This window comes from Pseudocercospora fijiensis (assembly GCF_000340215.1).
Source record: "Pseudocercospora fijiensis CIRAD86 unplaced genomic scaffold MYCFIscaffold_5, whole genome shotgun sequence".
Classification (NCBI taxonomy): Eukaryota; Fungi; Ascomycota; class Dothideomycetes; order Mycosphaerellales; family Mycosphaerellaceae; genus Pseudocercospora; species Pseudocercospora fijiensis.
The window spans coordinates 1552291-1565050 of record NW_006921536.1 but is presented as its reverse complement, the minus strand read 5'-3'; the positions used below and the strand labels follow the sequence as shown (position 1 = coordinate 1565050).

Here is a 12760-nt window from a genome sequence, read left to right as displayed (position 1 = left end):
CTTGAGAACTATTTATGGCCGCGGGACCTCAATGCTCGAGCGCACGTGCCACGCGGAGCCCCAGACATGAGACATGCAAGCGACGCGAGCGAGCGATGGAGAGCCGTGTGCGCCGAGTCGCCGACCAGCTCCGCCCCGCCTTCTGCCGCATGTTGTATTCTATGTACTCCGTATTCCCCCACACATCGACGCATCTTCTTCGCCAAGCAGTCTTTTGCCGCTGTCCGCCGTCCGCCGTCCCTCTTACCCACCAAGCTAAACCCCATCATCATCATCATCATCATCCTCGTCCACATGGCTTGCCCTCACCTTCCATTTTCCCTGTGCGGCAAACTCATCACCTCGAACAATATCATTAATCTGCAGGAGCACCGCGGGAACGCTGGAAACAGCGCAATCACCGACAAGCCCTTCGGCCATGGGCCATCGCTGCCACGTACATTCCCTGTCACCGTCACCCGTCGCCCGACCGCCTCTCCAGCCAAGCCTCAACTGCTCATTTTCGAGCCGTCCTTCTGTCGGCCAAGATGACCTTCGATGTCGCCAAGCCGCACGATGCTTCCGGCCTCACCATTGAAGCATGGGCCCAAGGCTACATGTGTGGTTCTCTGATCATCATGGCATGCGTTGCGTTCGCCAACATGAGGAGGCATGTCTTGCTGCACAAATTGATTGTCTTGGAGGTATGCATCGCTAATTGTCACATGAGACTGGTGACCGCTGTTCCTTGCAGTGCCTGACGCTCAACAGTTGCTACTTGGAACATTGCATGGAACCTTTATATTCACCAGTGCGCAATAATATAACGTTCATGCCTTGCATTTGCCGCCTGAGCGCCCTCTGACACGCGCGCAGATCCTCCCGTCTACAACTGGTATCTCAGGTGAGACGCTTCACCAACGGAACAACGAAGCATCGCATGTCGCTGATGTTTCCACAGCGCGACCGCAATCTTCCTCAATGCCAGCTGGAGTCTACACAATGTCATTGCCTGGATTAAAAACAAACCGTTTCTCGGCAAGAAGGCCAGCCTGTTCTACATCGGCACTGTCATCCTTGTCCAGCCATATTGGCTTCTCGAGATTGTCGCAAATTTCGTAAGTGGCACCGAAATGAAAGAAGCTCGTGAAGGATGCTTGCACGCTGACCTCACTAGCTGTACTTCAGCGGCAAGAGCAGGCTCTTCACTACCACGAGACCCTACGAAGCTCTCTTCCGAGACCCCTGGTGGATCTTCACAACCTGGAATCTGTTCTGGAACATCAAGAGTCGATATGAGTTCGGCTACTTGGAGCTTGTCCGGGTCTCCCCACGATTTGGTGTTTTAATGGCATCCATGATCCTCAGCATTTGTTTCATCATCGTCGACATACTCGCCGTCACCCATGCCCTTCCAGAGTCTGGTCTACCCGATGGCATCAATCCTTTTTGGAAGCTCTCCTTCGTCGTACGTGTCAAAGAAGCACCTTTGGAAAGATACCCCGCTGACTAGCCAAGTTCAAATGTCTCACCGACATGATCGTGCTCGACGACTTCAAGACGGCCCTTGATCGATTGAAGGAATACAAGCTCGACCGCATCCGCAGTGTCTTGTCTGACGGCCTCAGAGGGGAATTTGTAGATGTTGAACAGGCACGAAAGAAGAAGATGGAGCGAGCCGAGCATCAAGACAGCATGCAGCCTGTTGACTCCATCGCTCTCGACTGGTCGAAACGGCCAAACGCGGATTCGGAATCAAGAGGCAGCGGTGTTCTGGACTTGGAGGCTGCCTTGCGAACGGATCTCCACGAAGAACCTGAAGCCTCTCGACCCAGGTCTTCTCGAAATAATGGTTGAACAATGGAAACACGGGTATGAGCACACAGTGGGCATCGATATCACGGACAGAAGTGTTGGTTGCAGTGAGGAATGCTTATCAATCATTGGGCATCTGGACAGCGACTTGATCCCTTTAGCAATCAGAGCGAACCACCCAAAACCTGCTTTTGGCAATGCTGCGGATCAAGACGTGCGACACAAGATACATGTGCGTGTCATGTGGCTTCGGTGTAGCGAAAGCTCGCCACACGATTGGTCCCTGGCGAGAGACGTTGGTGTGCGGAAGACTCCGATCATTGGAGACCACGGCAGTGTTACAGCGTCCATCACTTGGCACGACGAAGAATAAACGACGCTCGCACACCCTACTCACTAGCATCAAGCGGATGCGCGGATCAACATGCTCCACCGAAAGGATTATCATGTGTCCCACCAACGAAAATCTGTGTCGAACACAGCCTTTGGCGGGCATGGAGGCCCGACGTGTATGCTGTATGACAGTGAGCTATGGAATCTGCATCAGTCGCGAGGGTTGAGGATCCGGCGACAGGTAGGTAATGATGGGCGTGGCACAAAGCAGAATATAGACCGCAACAGCAAAGAGCCCAGAATGCAAACAATTCCACAAGATCCAACCACTTATATCACGCAGATTTTGCTTTCTACGCAGCCTGATGCCTTGAAAATGACGCTATAAAAGTGATGTGGGAAGACAATCACATGAAACATGCATGTAGCTCGCCGTTGCCAAGCCTCAATGATGTCAGCTCAGCCCAAGCTTCCAGGAACACACACCTGACTCAAGCATTGAGCTGTTCTCGCAATCTCGCGACAAACACCACATCCGCACAGTCAATCAATCAATCACCAAAAACAACAATGCCTCCACTCCCCTCCTCCTCCTCCTCAGCGCGCCCCAAACGCGCCGCCGAAGAATTCGCGCGCTCAAATCACCACGACAGCAGTAGTACAACGAAAAAACCTCGTTTCGACCACCGTAACCCCAGCACTTTGGCCGCCGACGACACCACCCCGCGCGAAGAAGATTTCATTCTGGATGCGGACGTCATTGGGAAATCTGGGAAATTGACGAAGAGGAATGCGGTTAATATTGATGGGTATGAATCGGATTCTGAGAATGAGGGGTTTAAGGGGAGGGGGAAGATGAGAGGGAAGAAGGAGAGGGAGGAGGTGGATGAGGATGAGGATATGTTTGCGGATTTTCATGAGGAGGAGGAGGAGGTGGATGAGGATATGAAGAGGAAAGATGTGAAATTTTTGGATCATAAGAGGATTGAAGGACAGGTTATGGATAGTCGGTCTGGGGGGAGGGTTTCGGGGAGTATATTATTAGGCGGGAAAGGGAAAAGGGAAGGGGAAGAAGAGGAGTTAGAAGATGAATCTTCTTCTGGAGATGAGGAGGTCAGAGATCAATTACCCTCCGAATTCGAAGCCGAAGATGCGCGGGAATTAGGAGCCGGCAGTAAAAAAACGCATGCGCCGAGATTGGATGCTTTTAATTTGAAAGCTGAAGAGGAGGAGGGGAGGTATGATGAGAGTGGGAATTTTGTGAGGAAGGCTGTGGATCCTGAGGCGGGGAATGATAATTGGTTGGAGGGGGTGAGTAGGAAGGATATGAAGCGTGCGAAGGAGGCGGCGGAGAGGAGGGAGGTGGAGAGGAGACGGAAGGATAGGGAGGATGATGCGGTTTTGACGTGTGATTTGTTGGATACGCTTATTTCACGGTTGGAGACTGGGGAGACGCCGCTGGAGGCGCTGCAGAGGCTGAATAAGGGGAAGCAAATGCAGGCGGAGAAGAGGGTGCCGAAGTGGAAGTTGAAGAAGTTGCAGAAGGATAAGATGGATGTGGATGGGGATGATGCTGAGACGGCGAAGGGTAATGGACATGGACATGCTGATCCTAAAGAGGAAGCTCGGAGGAAAGCGGTTGATGCCATCACGGGCGCAGCAGACGCGTTGTACTCGCGCGGTCAACACGAAATCTATGAGGCTGAGCGCGAGTTGTTGATGCGACAGTACAAACGTGAGACTGGCGAGGAGTGGAAGAGCCATGGCTCTTCCGGGCAAGAGGAAGAGGGCGGCGAATCCCAATCCGCTTTTTTCTACCGGTGGAGCGACAGTCGAGATGGTGGAGAAGCACATGGTCCGTACGATGGTCCCACCATGAAGGCATGGAACGACGCTGGCTATTTCGGCGAAGGGGTGGAGTTCCAACGCGTCGGGCACGATGAGTGGAGTCGGCTGCTAGATTTTGTCACCGGGTAATCAGGCCTTTTTTCGATGCATTGATACGCTGGAAGAGGAAGCCAGACATTTCTTCTTCCATACAACTTTCTGCCATGTCTTCGTTAACCGCGCATGTCCGTGGTGGTGGGAATCTTTTTACTTCCCGCGAGCCGCAGCGAGTTTTGTGAGATGAAACTTTCGCTGATGATGATGATGATGTTGATGATGATGATGATGTTGTGCTTTTGCTGATGATGATGATGAGTGGGTTTCTTAGTATTTGTTTGCTTCACCACCACAACGACAACAACACCCGTCCGTCTTATAAGATGACGAAAATCCGGCCCCGTCTTGACTACAGTAGCCTCGTGGGTCTTGACCTCGACCCTGGGAGCGTTTAACTATGCATAGGATTATTATTGGGGCTGTCCGATTCCAACAGTAGTGAAGATGACGTCGGGGTAGAATAAGTGTTGGCTTCCCGGAAAGGTCGGTTTCAAATCGGTTTCAGATGCCATGCAACCAACCAGCAGATGGGGTTCGTGGAGGGTATAGGCAACCTTGTTGATTGATTGATTGAGTGCTGTTGGAAACCGAACCGAGGGTTACTTTTTTTCCTTTTTGTTATTATTATTATTCGTCTCAGAGTCTTGAGATATTTTGTTCGATGACTTGATGAGAAGAAGGAAGGGTGGTGGTTGTGGTGATTGATTGCTTATATTGTGAGGACATTTCTTTCCCCCTGACGGGCTTTGGATGCGTGATTACGGCATGGCATGAATTTTCGTCGGAAGCCCAATGGTAAATCATCGGGAAGGGAAAGTAGTGTGTCGTATGCAATGCAGCTTCGACATGCTTTTGTTGTTCGAAGTGCACGGCACGCTCGAGCAATGGACTATTCTGCGATGCTGGGAGCCGACTGCTTCCGAAGCTCAGCCTGGTGCAAAGGCGGCTCTTATCATCAATAATGCGTCGTTTGAACATTTCCAGGTCTTGGTTACGGATTCCGTAGGCAGGTAGGCCTGTGTCGCTGGCACACGAACCCTTGTCATCATCAATCATCAAGGTTGTTTTGGTCGCAGGACGTCTCGCAACGCTGTGTGACGCGATTTGGTTCTGGCGTCCACATCGTTGGCTTCTGTGCGTCCTGCCTGACAAGCAGCAGCGAGCTCGGCCGTCATTGCTTGCTTGCTTGCTTGCTTGCTTGCTGCCTTATTATGCATGTGCGCTGCACTGTGCGGGAAGTGTGGAAGCGAGAAGTCTCCTGCATGGCGGGCGGGTAACGTTAACTCGATGCAAGAAGGATGTATGTACAGACGAAGCGAGTCATGATGATACGTATGTTGAAGCGAAGCACGGCACGAAGATGAAAACGTGGCATGGTGAGATGCAGATCAAAGGCTCATACTTCAGACAGCGGGCCGACACGCTTGTGGGCGGGTGATCAGCGGCGAGATGAGAGGAGGGGATGGGATGCCAAGGAGGACGGGTGAGGCAGGCGTGAGGGTGAGGGTGAGCGTGGTGGCGATGGCGATGCAACGGGAGGCAGCCAGCGGTGCGGATGGACGACCACACAAGCACAGCACGGCATGGCATTGGTCTGCGGCCTGAGACATACCGTACGTAGTCTGCTCGTTCTGCAAAGGCTGCATATACGCTATCTGCTAGTCAAGCAGCTGATCCATGTCAATTGCTGCATGGACTCCCAGATTTCGCACAGGAGTGGTGGTTAGCAGTGGGCGGGCAGAGAGCTGCGGCACATACATTCTGCGCAGCGTGCCAGCTAGCTCGCAGTGGCCGTGGCCGTGGCCGTGGCCGTGTGGCAGCGAGAGGAGAAGCAGTAGTAGCTCAGGTGGAGAAGACGTGAGGCCGAGGGAAGAAGGGGATATGGCAGTAATCGATTGGCATGGGTGGTCTAAGGAGCCGGCGACCGAATCGGAGAATTGAGACGTGGTATCATAAGTTGGTCGTTGGTAGGCAGACGTTTGGATGCGTCGACGTGCATATTAGAGTTTGATGCTCAAAATCAGAGCGAGACTCAGCGAGTCTGAGCGACATATCGTCGCCAGGCCCGCGCCCCTTTCCGCTACTCCTTTCCACTGAACGAACCCTGCTTGTCTCCTGGGGACGTGCGTGCGCTGGCCGATTCATCTTTCACATACGCGACTTGGTCGACGTGCCTTTTCCCTTCCGTCCACCATTCTTCATCATTCATGCCCTCGTGCGCAGCCTCTCCCTCTCCCTCGCCCTCGCCCTCGCCCTGTCCCGTTGACCCGCGTCTCTCCTTCACATCCCCATACAGTGTCCGCCGTGCCAGCACGAGTGAGTTCGAGTCAGCCACTGGCACGGTGTAACGCGAGCAACGACGCCTCTGTGCGAAGCCCAACAAAGACGACTGGGAATTTGCTTCGATTCCCCCTGCAACTTGCGCTGCAAGCTAGTTCTACGCGTTCTGCACTGCACTGCTCTGCACTCCACCGCACCAACAACGGTGCCACACTCTTCGACCGTCTTTGTCCCGGCTACATTATTACGACTCACGAAGCAGCAGCAGCAGCAGCTAGTTCTGGCTCACTGCGCGCGAAGCCTGGCGCCAACATCCGCTTCCTGCGTCCATCTCGTCATCTAGAATAACAATCCCCCCCCCCATCTGGACTGCCTGGCGCCCGCGCTGCTGCATCCCGGCCCGCCATCTCTCTCTGACGTGCAGCGGTGTCTGTGTACTGCCTGCGTGTAGCGAAAGCTGCATGTTAAGCTGTATTGTATAGGACAGGATAGCTGCGAAGCTCTTGGCACCCTGGTCAAGGCCGTAGCAACGCCGCGGAATCGAGCTTTTTCACCGCACCACGACCACAACAGCGACGTCGACGCCCGCGCCCGCGCCCGCGCCCGCGTTGCACTCCTCGCGCCCCACGGCAATCATGAACAGCCAACACTTCGAGATGTACTACGAAAACCCCGCGAACCGCTCACCCACCGCGCAGCGACAAACCTCGCTGCACCGCCAGAACTCGCGGCCGCAGTTCGAGCCACCATACGCTCATCTGCCCTCGGGCCTCTACACTGCAGAGGACCACGCAGCCGCCAACTTCGGCGGAAATCGCTACAACGACATGCGCAACGCAACCGTGGGTGGCTACGCGAATGCTTACGACATGGGCAATCAGTCGTGGAACACCGCCGCGTTTGCGCAGAATAACACGCTGAACGGCTTGGGTGGTGCTTCGGGTCTCCGAAAGCCTCCCTCGAGGGGTGGCCGCTCTGGCCTGCCCTCTGTAAGTTGCATACCATCTTCATGTCCAGCGGGACTGCTGACTGACATACTCTAGGCTTGGCTGGATCAGCAGCAACCAATGCACATGAGCCCCTACGCTGCACTACCGCCTCTGGGACAAGGAATGGGCCACCAGGACATCTCCGAGCCGGACGAGGAGCTCATTCCCACTGCCATCGTCATCAAGAACATTCCCTTCGCCGTCAAGAAGGAACAGCTGGTCCACATCATGACCGAGATGGGCCTGCCACTGCCATACGCCTTCAACTATCACTTCGACAACGGCGTGTTCCGAGGTCTTGCGTTTGCTAATTTCACGAATCCAGAAGAGACGGCGACTGTCATCGATGCCATGAACCATTTCGAGCTTAATGGGCGAAAGTTACGTGTCGAGTACAAGAAGATGCTGCCAGCTGCTGAGCGTGAACGGATCGAGCGCGAGAAGCGTGAGCGGAGGGGACAATTGGAAGAGCAACACCGACCCATGGCACCACAATCTCTTCAAACACAGGCCTCGGCCTCATCGCTGTCTTCACGTGTGCTCAACGCCAGCTCGCCATCCCCAGTGTCCGCACGAAACCACAAAATGCCCGGTCCAAACTTCCCAGGCTCATCATTCGACCCAAGCATCAGCACAGATGTTGACTTGAATGACCCTCTGGTCTTGCAACACTACTCTAAGCTGCTCCTCTTCAAGGAGGATCCCGCGCGAGACCTCTTGGTCTTCGCCCCGACCCTCTCCCCGCCGGAGCGACGTATTGTGCACACTCTAGCACATCACATGGGTCTGGGGCACATGTCCAAGGGCGAAGCCGATCGACGAGCTGTGCATGTATACAAGGAGGGTCGTCCTCGTCTTAGTCCGCCGATGCCAAACAACCAAGGCCTCCAGACTGATCAGCGACGAGCTCTGAACCGTGCTGCCACCACCGATTTCAGTGATGTCCGCGACAACTACTACGGAGCTGGCGTATCCAACCTTCGACACCAAGCATCAGGCTATCTCACTGGCTATCACGAGCCTGCTGGTGGTCTTGGTCCCAATAACCCGCTGCGATCTGCCAAATCCTTCGCAGATTTGCGCTCATACACTCCTTCGCCAGTGCCATCGACAGCAAGCTTTCCCGCCGCTCTTAGCAACAATGTCGCCCGATTCCAGGAATTCGGCAGAGACAGCACCCAGTCGAACACACCCACACTGATGACTCCCACATCCAGCTTGCCATCAGATCCAAATGGTATTATCAACGGGCTTGGCAACATGAATCTTGGCGGTCCTGGCTATGCCGGCAGCCCACGAGGCCTCCGCGGATTCCCGTCGTGGGACCGTGAGAACCCAGGCCCAATTGGAAGCAACAGATCGTTCAGCACCAACTATGACGATCGCTCGCAATCCCGCAGCGCAATGCAAGGGGGACCTGAGCGCCAACCTCGCGGACCACTCCCGGAACGAGGCAGTGGATTCCCCCGCAGGCAAAACGGCCATATGCAGCGCAATAGTGACGAGTTGTCCCAGCAGAGCAGCGCTGCGGAGATTACCGTCGAGCATTAGGAGCATCCCGTGCTTCTTCGAAGATATCAACTCGTCAACGATCCACTCAACATCATACCACTCATCAAAAACGAAGCATGACTTACGACCAAATGAAGCATGAACTAGCATCTTCAAGCGAATCGACAGCTACGCACACACGTCCAAGATGTCGACGCCGCTCTGACAAATGAAAGTCGAAATAACGAAACACTTATGATCGGACGACCGATATGAGAATGACAAAAACAAAAGTAGAGAAGAAAGACCACCATAGGAGCTCGCGCGCCATCGATGACCCACGAATTCAACGAACTCCTGTATTGCATCTCACACCACTTGCATTGTGGACAACCATGGGAAAACGGAGGATACCATTCGCGCGCTACTGGGTAATAATTGAACGGCTGCCTTTTTGCGTTTTTTTTTTGCTCTTTCTTCATTTCACGCAACAACGAGGGAGCAAGATTGGCATCTATATGGGGGGATTGTGGAGGAGTAATGAAGGTGTTCTGATGTTGCGCCCGTGTCTTGGATTATCGCTCGGAAAGCGAGGAAGCTGGAGCATGCGCTTCTTCAGCTGGCGTCTGCTTTCACTTCCCCTCGCGAAGAGACGGATGTAGGACAGTTTTGGAAATTCTGCTTTTCTGCTTGTTGCTGTGCTGGTCTATTTTATGCCCTGCCTGCTTGCTTCGTTCGATTCATGATTTGATGTATTAACGAGAGCTTTGCTGCTTGCTTGCTGGCGTAGTGCTCTGAGTTATTCTGTTGTGATGGGACCAAGAAGAGACGGCCGCTGATAGTCATAGTAATCGGAAGAAGAGGTTGTTGACTTGCATCGAAATACGTACGCTATATTAATTCTGGACTTCACCCGATGGGCCTCCTCCAGAGTGCAAGCCGAGCTACGATCGGTCGACTGCCAAGCCTTTCTCCGCTGCTGAACCGTCACCGTCACGACGGCCCAGAAGAGGCCGCCCAGTTGCCGTGCTGCATGATGTGTTGTCCTGCTGCTATATAGTGTAGTCACACGAGCCTAGAGATATGGAGCAGGCCGATATATGCACGGTGATTCCCTCTCAGAGCCAGGCTGATCATGTCTCGCGATACGTTGGTCCCAATGCAACTTGATCTCGCAGCGCGGTCCATCGACTTGGTATCCACGATTGCGAAGTCCAGCGGGACGGTTGGGCAGATTGCACAGGATATCATCTCCTGGCGCAGTCGAGAAGGTATCAGCGCGGACCAGCTGGCGTTTGCACTGGAGCTTGCAAAGAATGGTTTCTTTCCCGAACGACAATGGATCTCGAATGCTCGACGACACCCTTACGATGAAGGCGAACAATATGTATAGCCTCCAAGTCGTGGTACCTCTATCCATCGGCCGATCTCTCCTGGCGGACGATACACTCTGCTGGCTGGCTACCACTCATGCCGTTCTCTTCCGATACCACGACCTCGATGCTTCAACAGAAATTCTTTGCCACCTCATTCTTGCGGCTGCACTCTTCCATCTCACTTCGGCCAGCCAGCTCATCTTGCAGGACTGGTACATGAGATATGCAACCACGCGCAACATAGCTTGCTGGTCACTACCCAACGCTGCATGACTGATGCTTTGGACTGGATCTACAACCACTGGCAAGGAGAACTTGTCGTCACATCTGTGTCCCAAATCATATACCGGAAGCGCAGTTGGCTGGCGGCAAGAATCGGCTTGTCTTCCTGGTCTCTAAGCGCTGCGAGTCTGGCGAGGATTGTACGAGCCGTGATCATTACGGCCCCGTGACCGTCGCCGTTTTCTCACTGGAGAGTCGCTTGCAACGCCCAAGGCAGAACCTCCATTTTCCGAAGGCTCGAGCGGATTCTTGCGCGAGCAACAGCGTGAGGGATACCGCACCGCTCTCTACGATCTTCCTTTCAAGTTTTCGAAGATGGTCAGACTGACCGAGAAAAGAGATCCTGTGTGTGCAGAAGAATGCTCAAGAGATCGTTCGCTCTATCATGGCTACAAAGGTAGAGCCCAGTATGGAAGAATCCGAGGTGGTACTCAATTGCAGGGACGCGTCTCTTAATCAAGAGCTCATGTGGTGGATGGCTCGCAGTCCCGGTATTTTGCAAGCAAACTATGGTGAGCCAGCTTTCCCCCCGTGGATTCGATGCTGTATTGCTAACGTACGCATTAGGTAGCAAAAGTGGACCTCGTCCCCTTTTCGAATCCAGAGATGATGATGATGATGCTCTTGACGTAGGTATGCGAATTCCTACACCATCTTCAGACGTTTCCGACACAGTCGCGGATCTATCAGGTCTGCAGCTTGGTCCTAACTGGCTCAATGCAGATAGCCGTGAAGCTCTGAGAAGGACTGCAAACATGCCATGTTCTGATTATGGCTATTCAGAGTTGCAAAAAGACTACCATGAGCTTCTTGATCACTGTGGATGCAGGCAAGGACGGCGCCCAAGAGCGCAGACCGAGCCATCGAATTGGAGAGACCGTGCCATTGAGCGCGATAACGATGCCTGCTACAACATGCGGAACAACGGCTGTGTGCGTGCTCTTGCGGTCTTCCCGACTATACTGCTCGTCGGGCACGCACTGATCGACGCACCTTCCTGGCAACTGAAAGAGATTGTTTCCAAAGCTGATGTTCAGTCTGATATGCTCGAAATGGAAGCCTTCACATCAATTATCGCAAGCAATGGGATTCTTCACCGCACGATGACGCTAGTCTCCACTCCACCGTCACTACTTCGGATCGTGGATTCTTCCGACATGTACAAGGGATACATGCTGGCAATGCGGCCGCGATGTAATCATCCAAGAGGCCAGCTTCCGGCAAGAGTCTCCTTGCGGAACAGTGACGAGGTGCTTCGGCAGTGGAGTAGCGATTGTCTCTGCTCCCTGGAGAGAGATGCCGCAGACCTGTATCTTCCTGGTCCAAGTGTGTTGAAGCTGAATATCGCCGTGGCCCTATCTGTCCGCTGCATGAATCCGGCTGTATTCTGCTCTGCACACGATAGAGTGCTGTCTTGCATGCGCCGCTCAGCAAGCGCAAGAGTATGGTGTGCGATGCATATCTGAAGCAGAGGTCAGCTTGCAATGCCTGTCAAATGAGACTGGTGAGCTACACTTGTAAGTTATCCAGTATATTGCACAGTTCCAGACCTGGCTGAAAAATATATATCGTGTAGTACCGCCATACCTTGCCCAGATCATGCCGCGAGATTTCAGATTCATGCGTCGCCCACACGCACATGGACATCTTGAGTCCAGATCCTCAACTTCGCATGGCGAGCGCCAGTGGCATAATCGCATCCAGACTGGGGTGAATTTATGCGCGAATCGAGGACATGTTCCACGACCAGTGCTTTGAACCACCCCATGTCGCCAAACACAATGCGCGAGATCTCGAGCATGCGTCTGGAATGCTCCGGTTGCCACCAAGGTACATCCTAGCGCGAAAAAGCCCTCTGTGCGCATACCAGCTACCCATGCTCTTGATGCATTCATTTTGCTGGAGTGCGCAGGAAGTAAAGCAAGCGAAAGAGTCGAAGCAGAATGTAAGGGCAGAGATGAACTGAAGAAAAAGTGGCGGATAAGGAGTCGACGAAGGATGACCGTACACCGAATGCCTGCCTATATTCGTCTGCTGGGCTTGTGTACGCAAGGATGGCTGGGACAATGGGAAGCCGTGAAGACGAGAGCGGGATGTGAAAGAGGTGTATGTGGTGGATGACAATCTATCTATATTATTAAAGGCCGGCCAGATGTTGTACAGTTCTTAGCTCCCCTCGGAAGGGATTCCAACCGGAGAAGAGAAAGTGAAAACAGCTGTCACAGATCCGCACTGATTTACCTTCCGTTACACGCGGAAAATGAGATTTAG

General features: G+C 53.4%; 6 protein-coding genes across 6 annotated transcripts; 5 read left to right on the top strand and 1 right to left on the bottom strand.

Moving 5' to 3' along the window:
- Positions 1-539: 539 nt before the first annotated feature.
- On the top strand, positions 540-1572 carry MYCFIDRAFT_16013 (uncharacterized protein; the record flags this gene model as incomplete). Its single annotated transcript, XM_007928717.1, has 6 exons — positions 540-683; positions 751-790; positions 856-883; positions 941-1097; positions 1157-1447; positions 1498-1572. Coding segments are annotated over 6 exons (735 nt in total), but the record flags the coding sequence as incomplete, so codon positions are not given.
- Positions 1573-1797: 225 nt separating this feature from the next.
- On the top strand, positions 1798-2447 carry MYCFIDRAFT_203819 (uncharacterized protein). The gene has a single exon (XM_007929184.1). The coding sequence runs from the start codon at positions 1992-1994 to the stop codon at positions 2352-2354; it is 363 nt and encodes a 120-aa protein (XP_007927375.1). The 5' UTR covers positions 1798-1991; the 3' UTR covers positions 2355-2447.
- A 214-nt stretch (positions 2448-2661) lies between these two features.
- Positions 2662-4148, top strand: MYCFIDRAFT_211468 (uncharacterized protein). The gene has a single exon (XM_007929183.1). It carries the CDS (start codon positions 2698-2700, stop codon positions 4102-4104), a length of 1407 nt encoding a protein of 468 aa, XP_007927374.1. The 5' UTR covers positions 2662-2697; the 3' UTR covers positions 4105-4148.
- Positions 4149-4707: 559 nt separating this feature from the next.
- On the bottom strand, positions 4708-5335 carry MYCFIDRAFT_175415 (uncharacterized protein; the record flags this gene model as incomplete). Its single annotated transcript, XM_007929182.1, has 3 exons — positions 4708-5109; positions 5151-5276; positions 5300-5335. The coding sequence occupies 3 exons, from the start codon at positions 5333-5335 to the stop codon at positions 4708-4710; spliced, it is 564 nt and encodes a 187-aa protein (XP_007927373.1).
- Positions 5336-7007: 1672 nt separating this feature from the next.
- On the top strand, positions 7008-8885 carry MYCFIDRAFT_116428 (uncharacterized protein; the record flags this gene model as incomplete). The annotated part of the gene is made up of 3 exons (XM_007929181.1): positions 7008-7340; positions 7395-7932; positions 7978-8885. Coding segments are annotated over 3 exons (1779 nt in total), but the record flags the coding sequence as incomplete, so codon positions are not given.
- Positions 8886-9990: 1105 nt separating this feature from the next.
- Positions 9991-12699, top strand: MYCFIDRAFT_175412 (uncharacterized protein; the record flags this gene model as incomplete). Its single annotated transcript, XM_007929180.1, has 14 exons — positions 9991-10043; positions 10075-10419; positions 10452-10536; positions 10566-10655; positions 10685-10807; positions 10845-11020; positions 11067-11895; positions 11925-11962; positions 11990-12006; positions 12038-12059; positions 12086-12199; positions 12240-12319; positions 12360-12599; positions 12653-12699. The coding sequence occupies 14 exons, from the start codon at positions 9991-9993 to the stop codon at positions 12697-12699; spliced, it is 2259 nt and encodes a 752-aa protein (XP_007927371.1).
- Between the last annotated feature and the right edge of the window lie 61 nt (positions 12700-12760).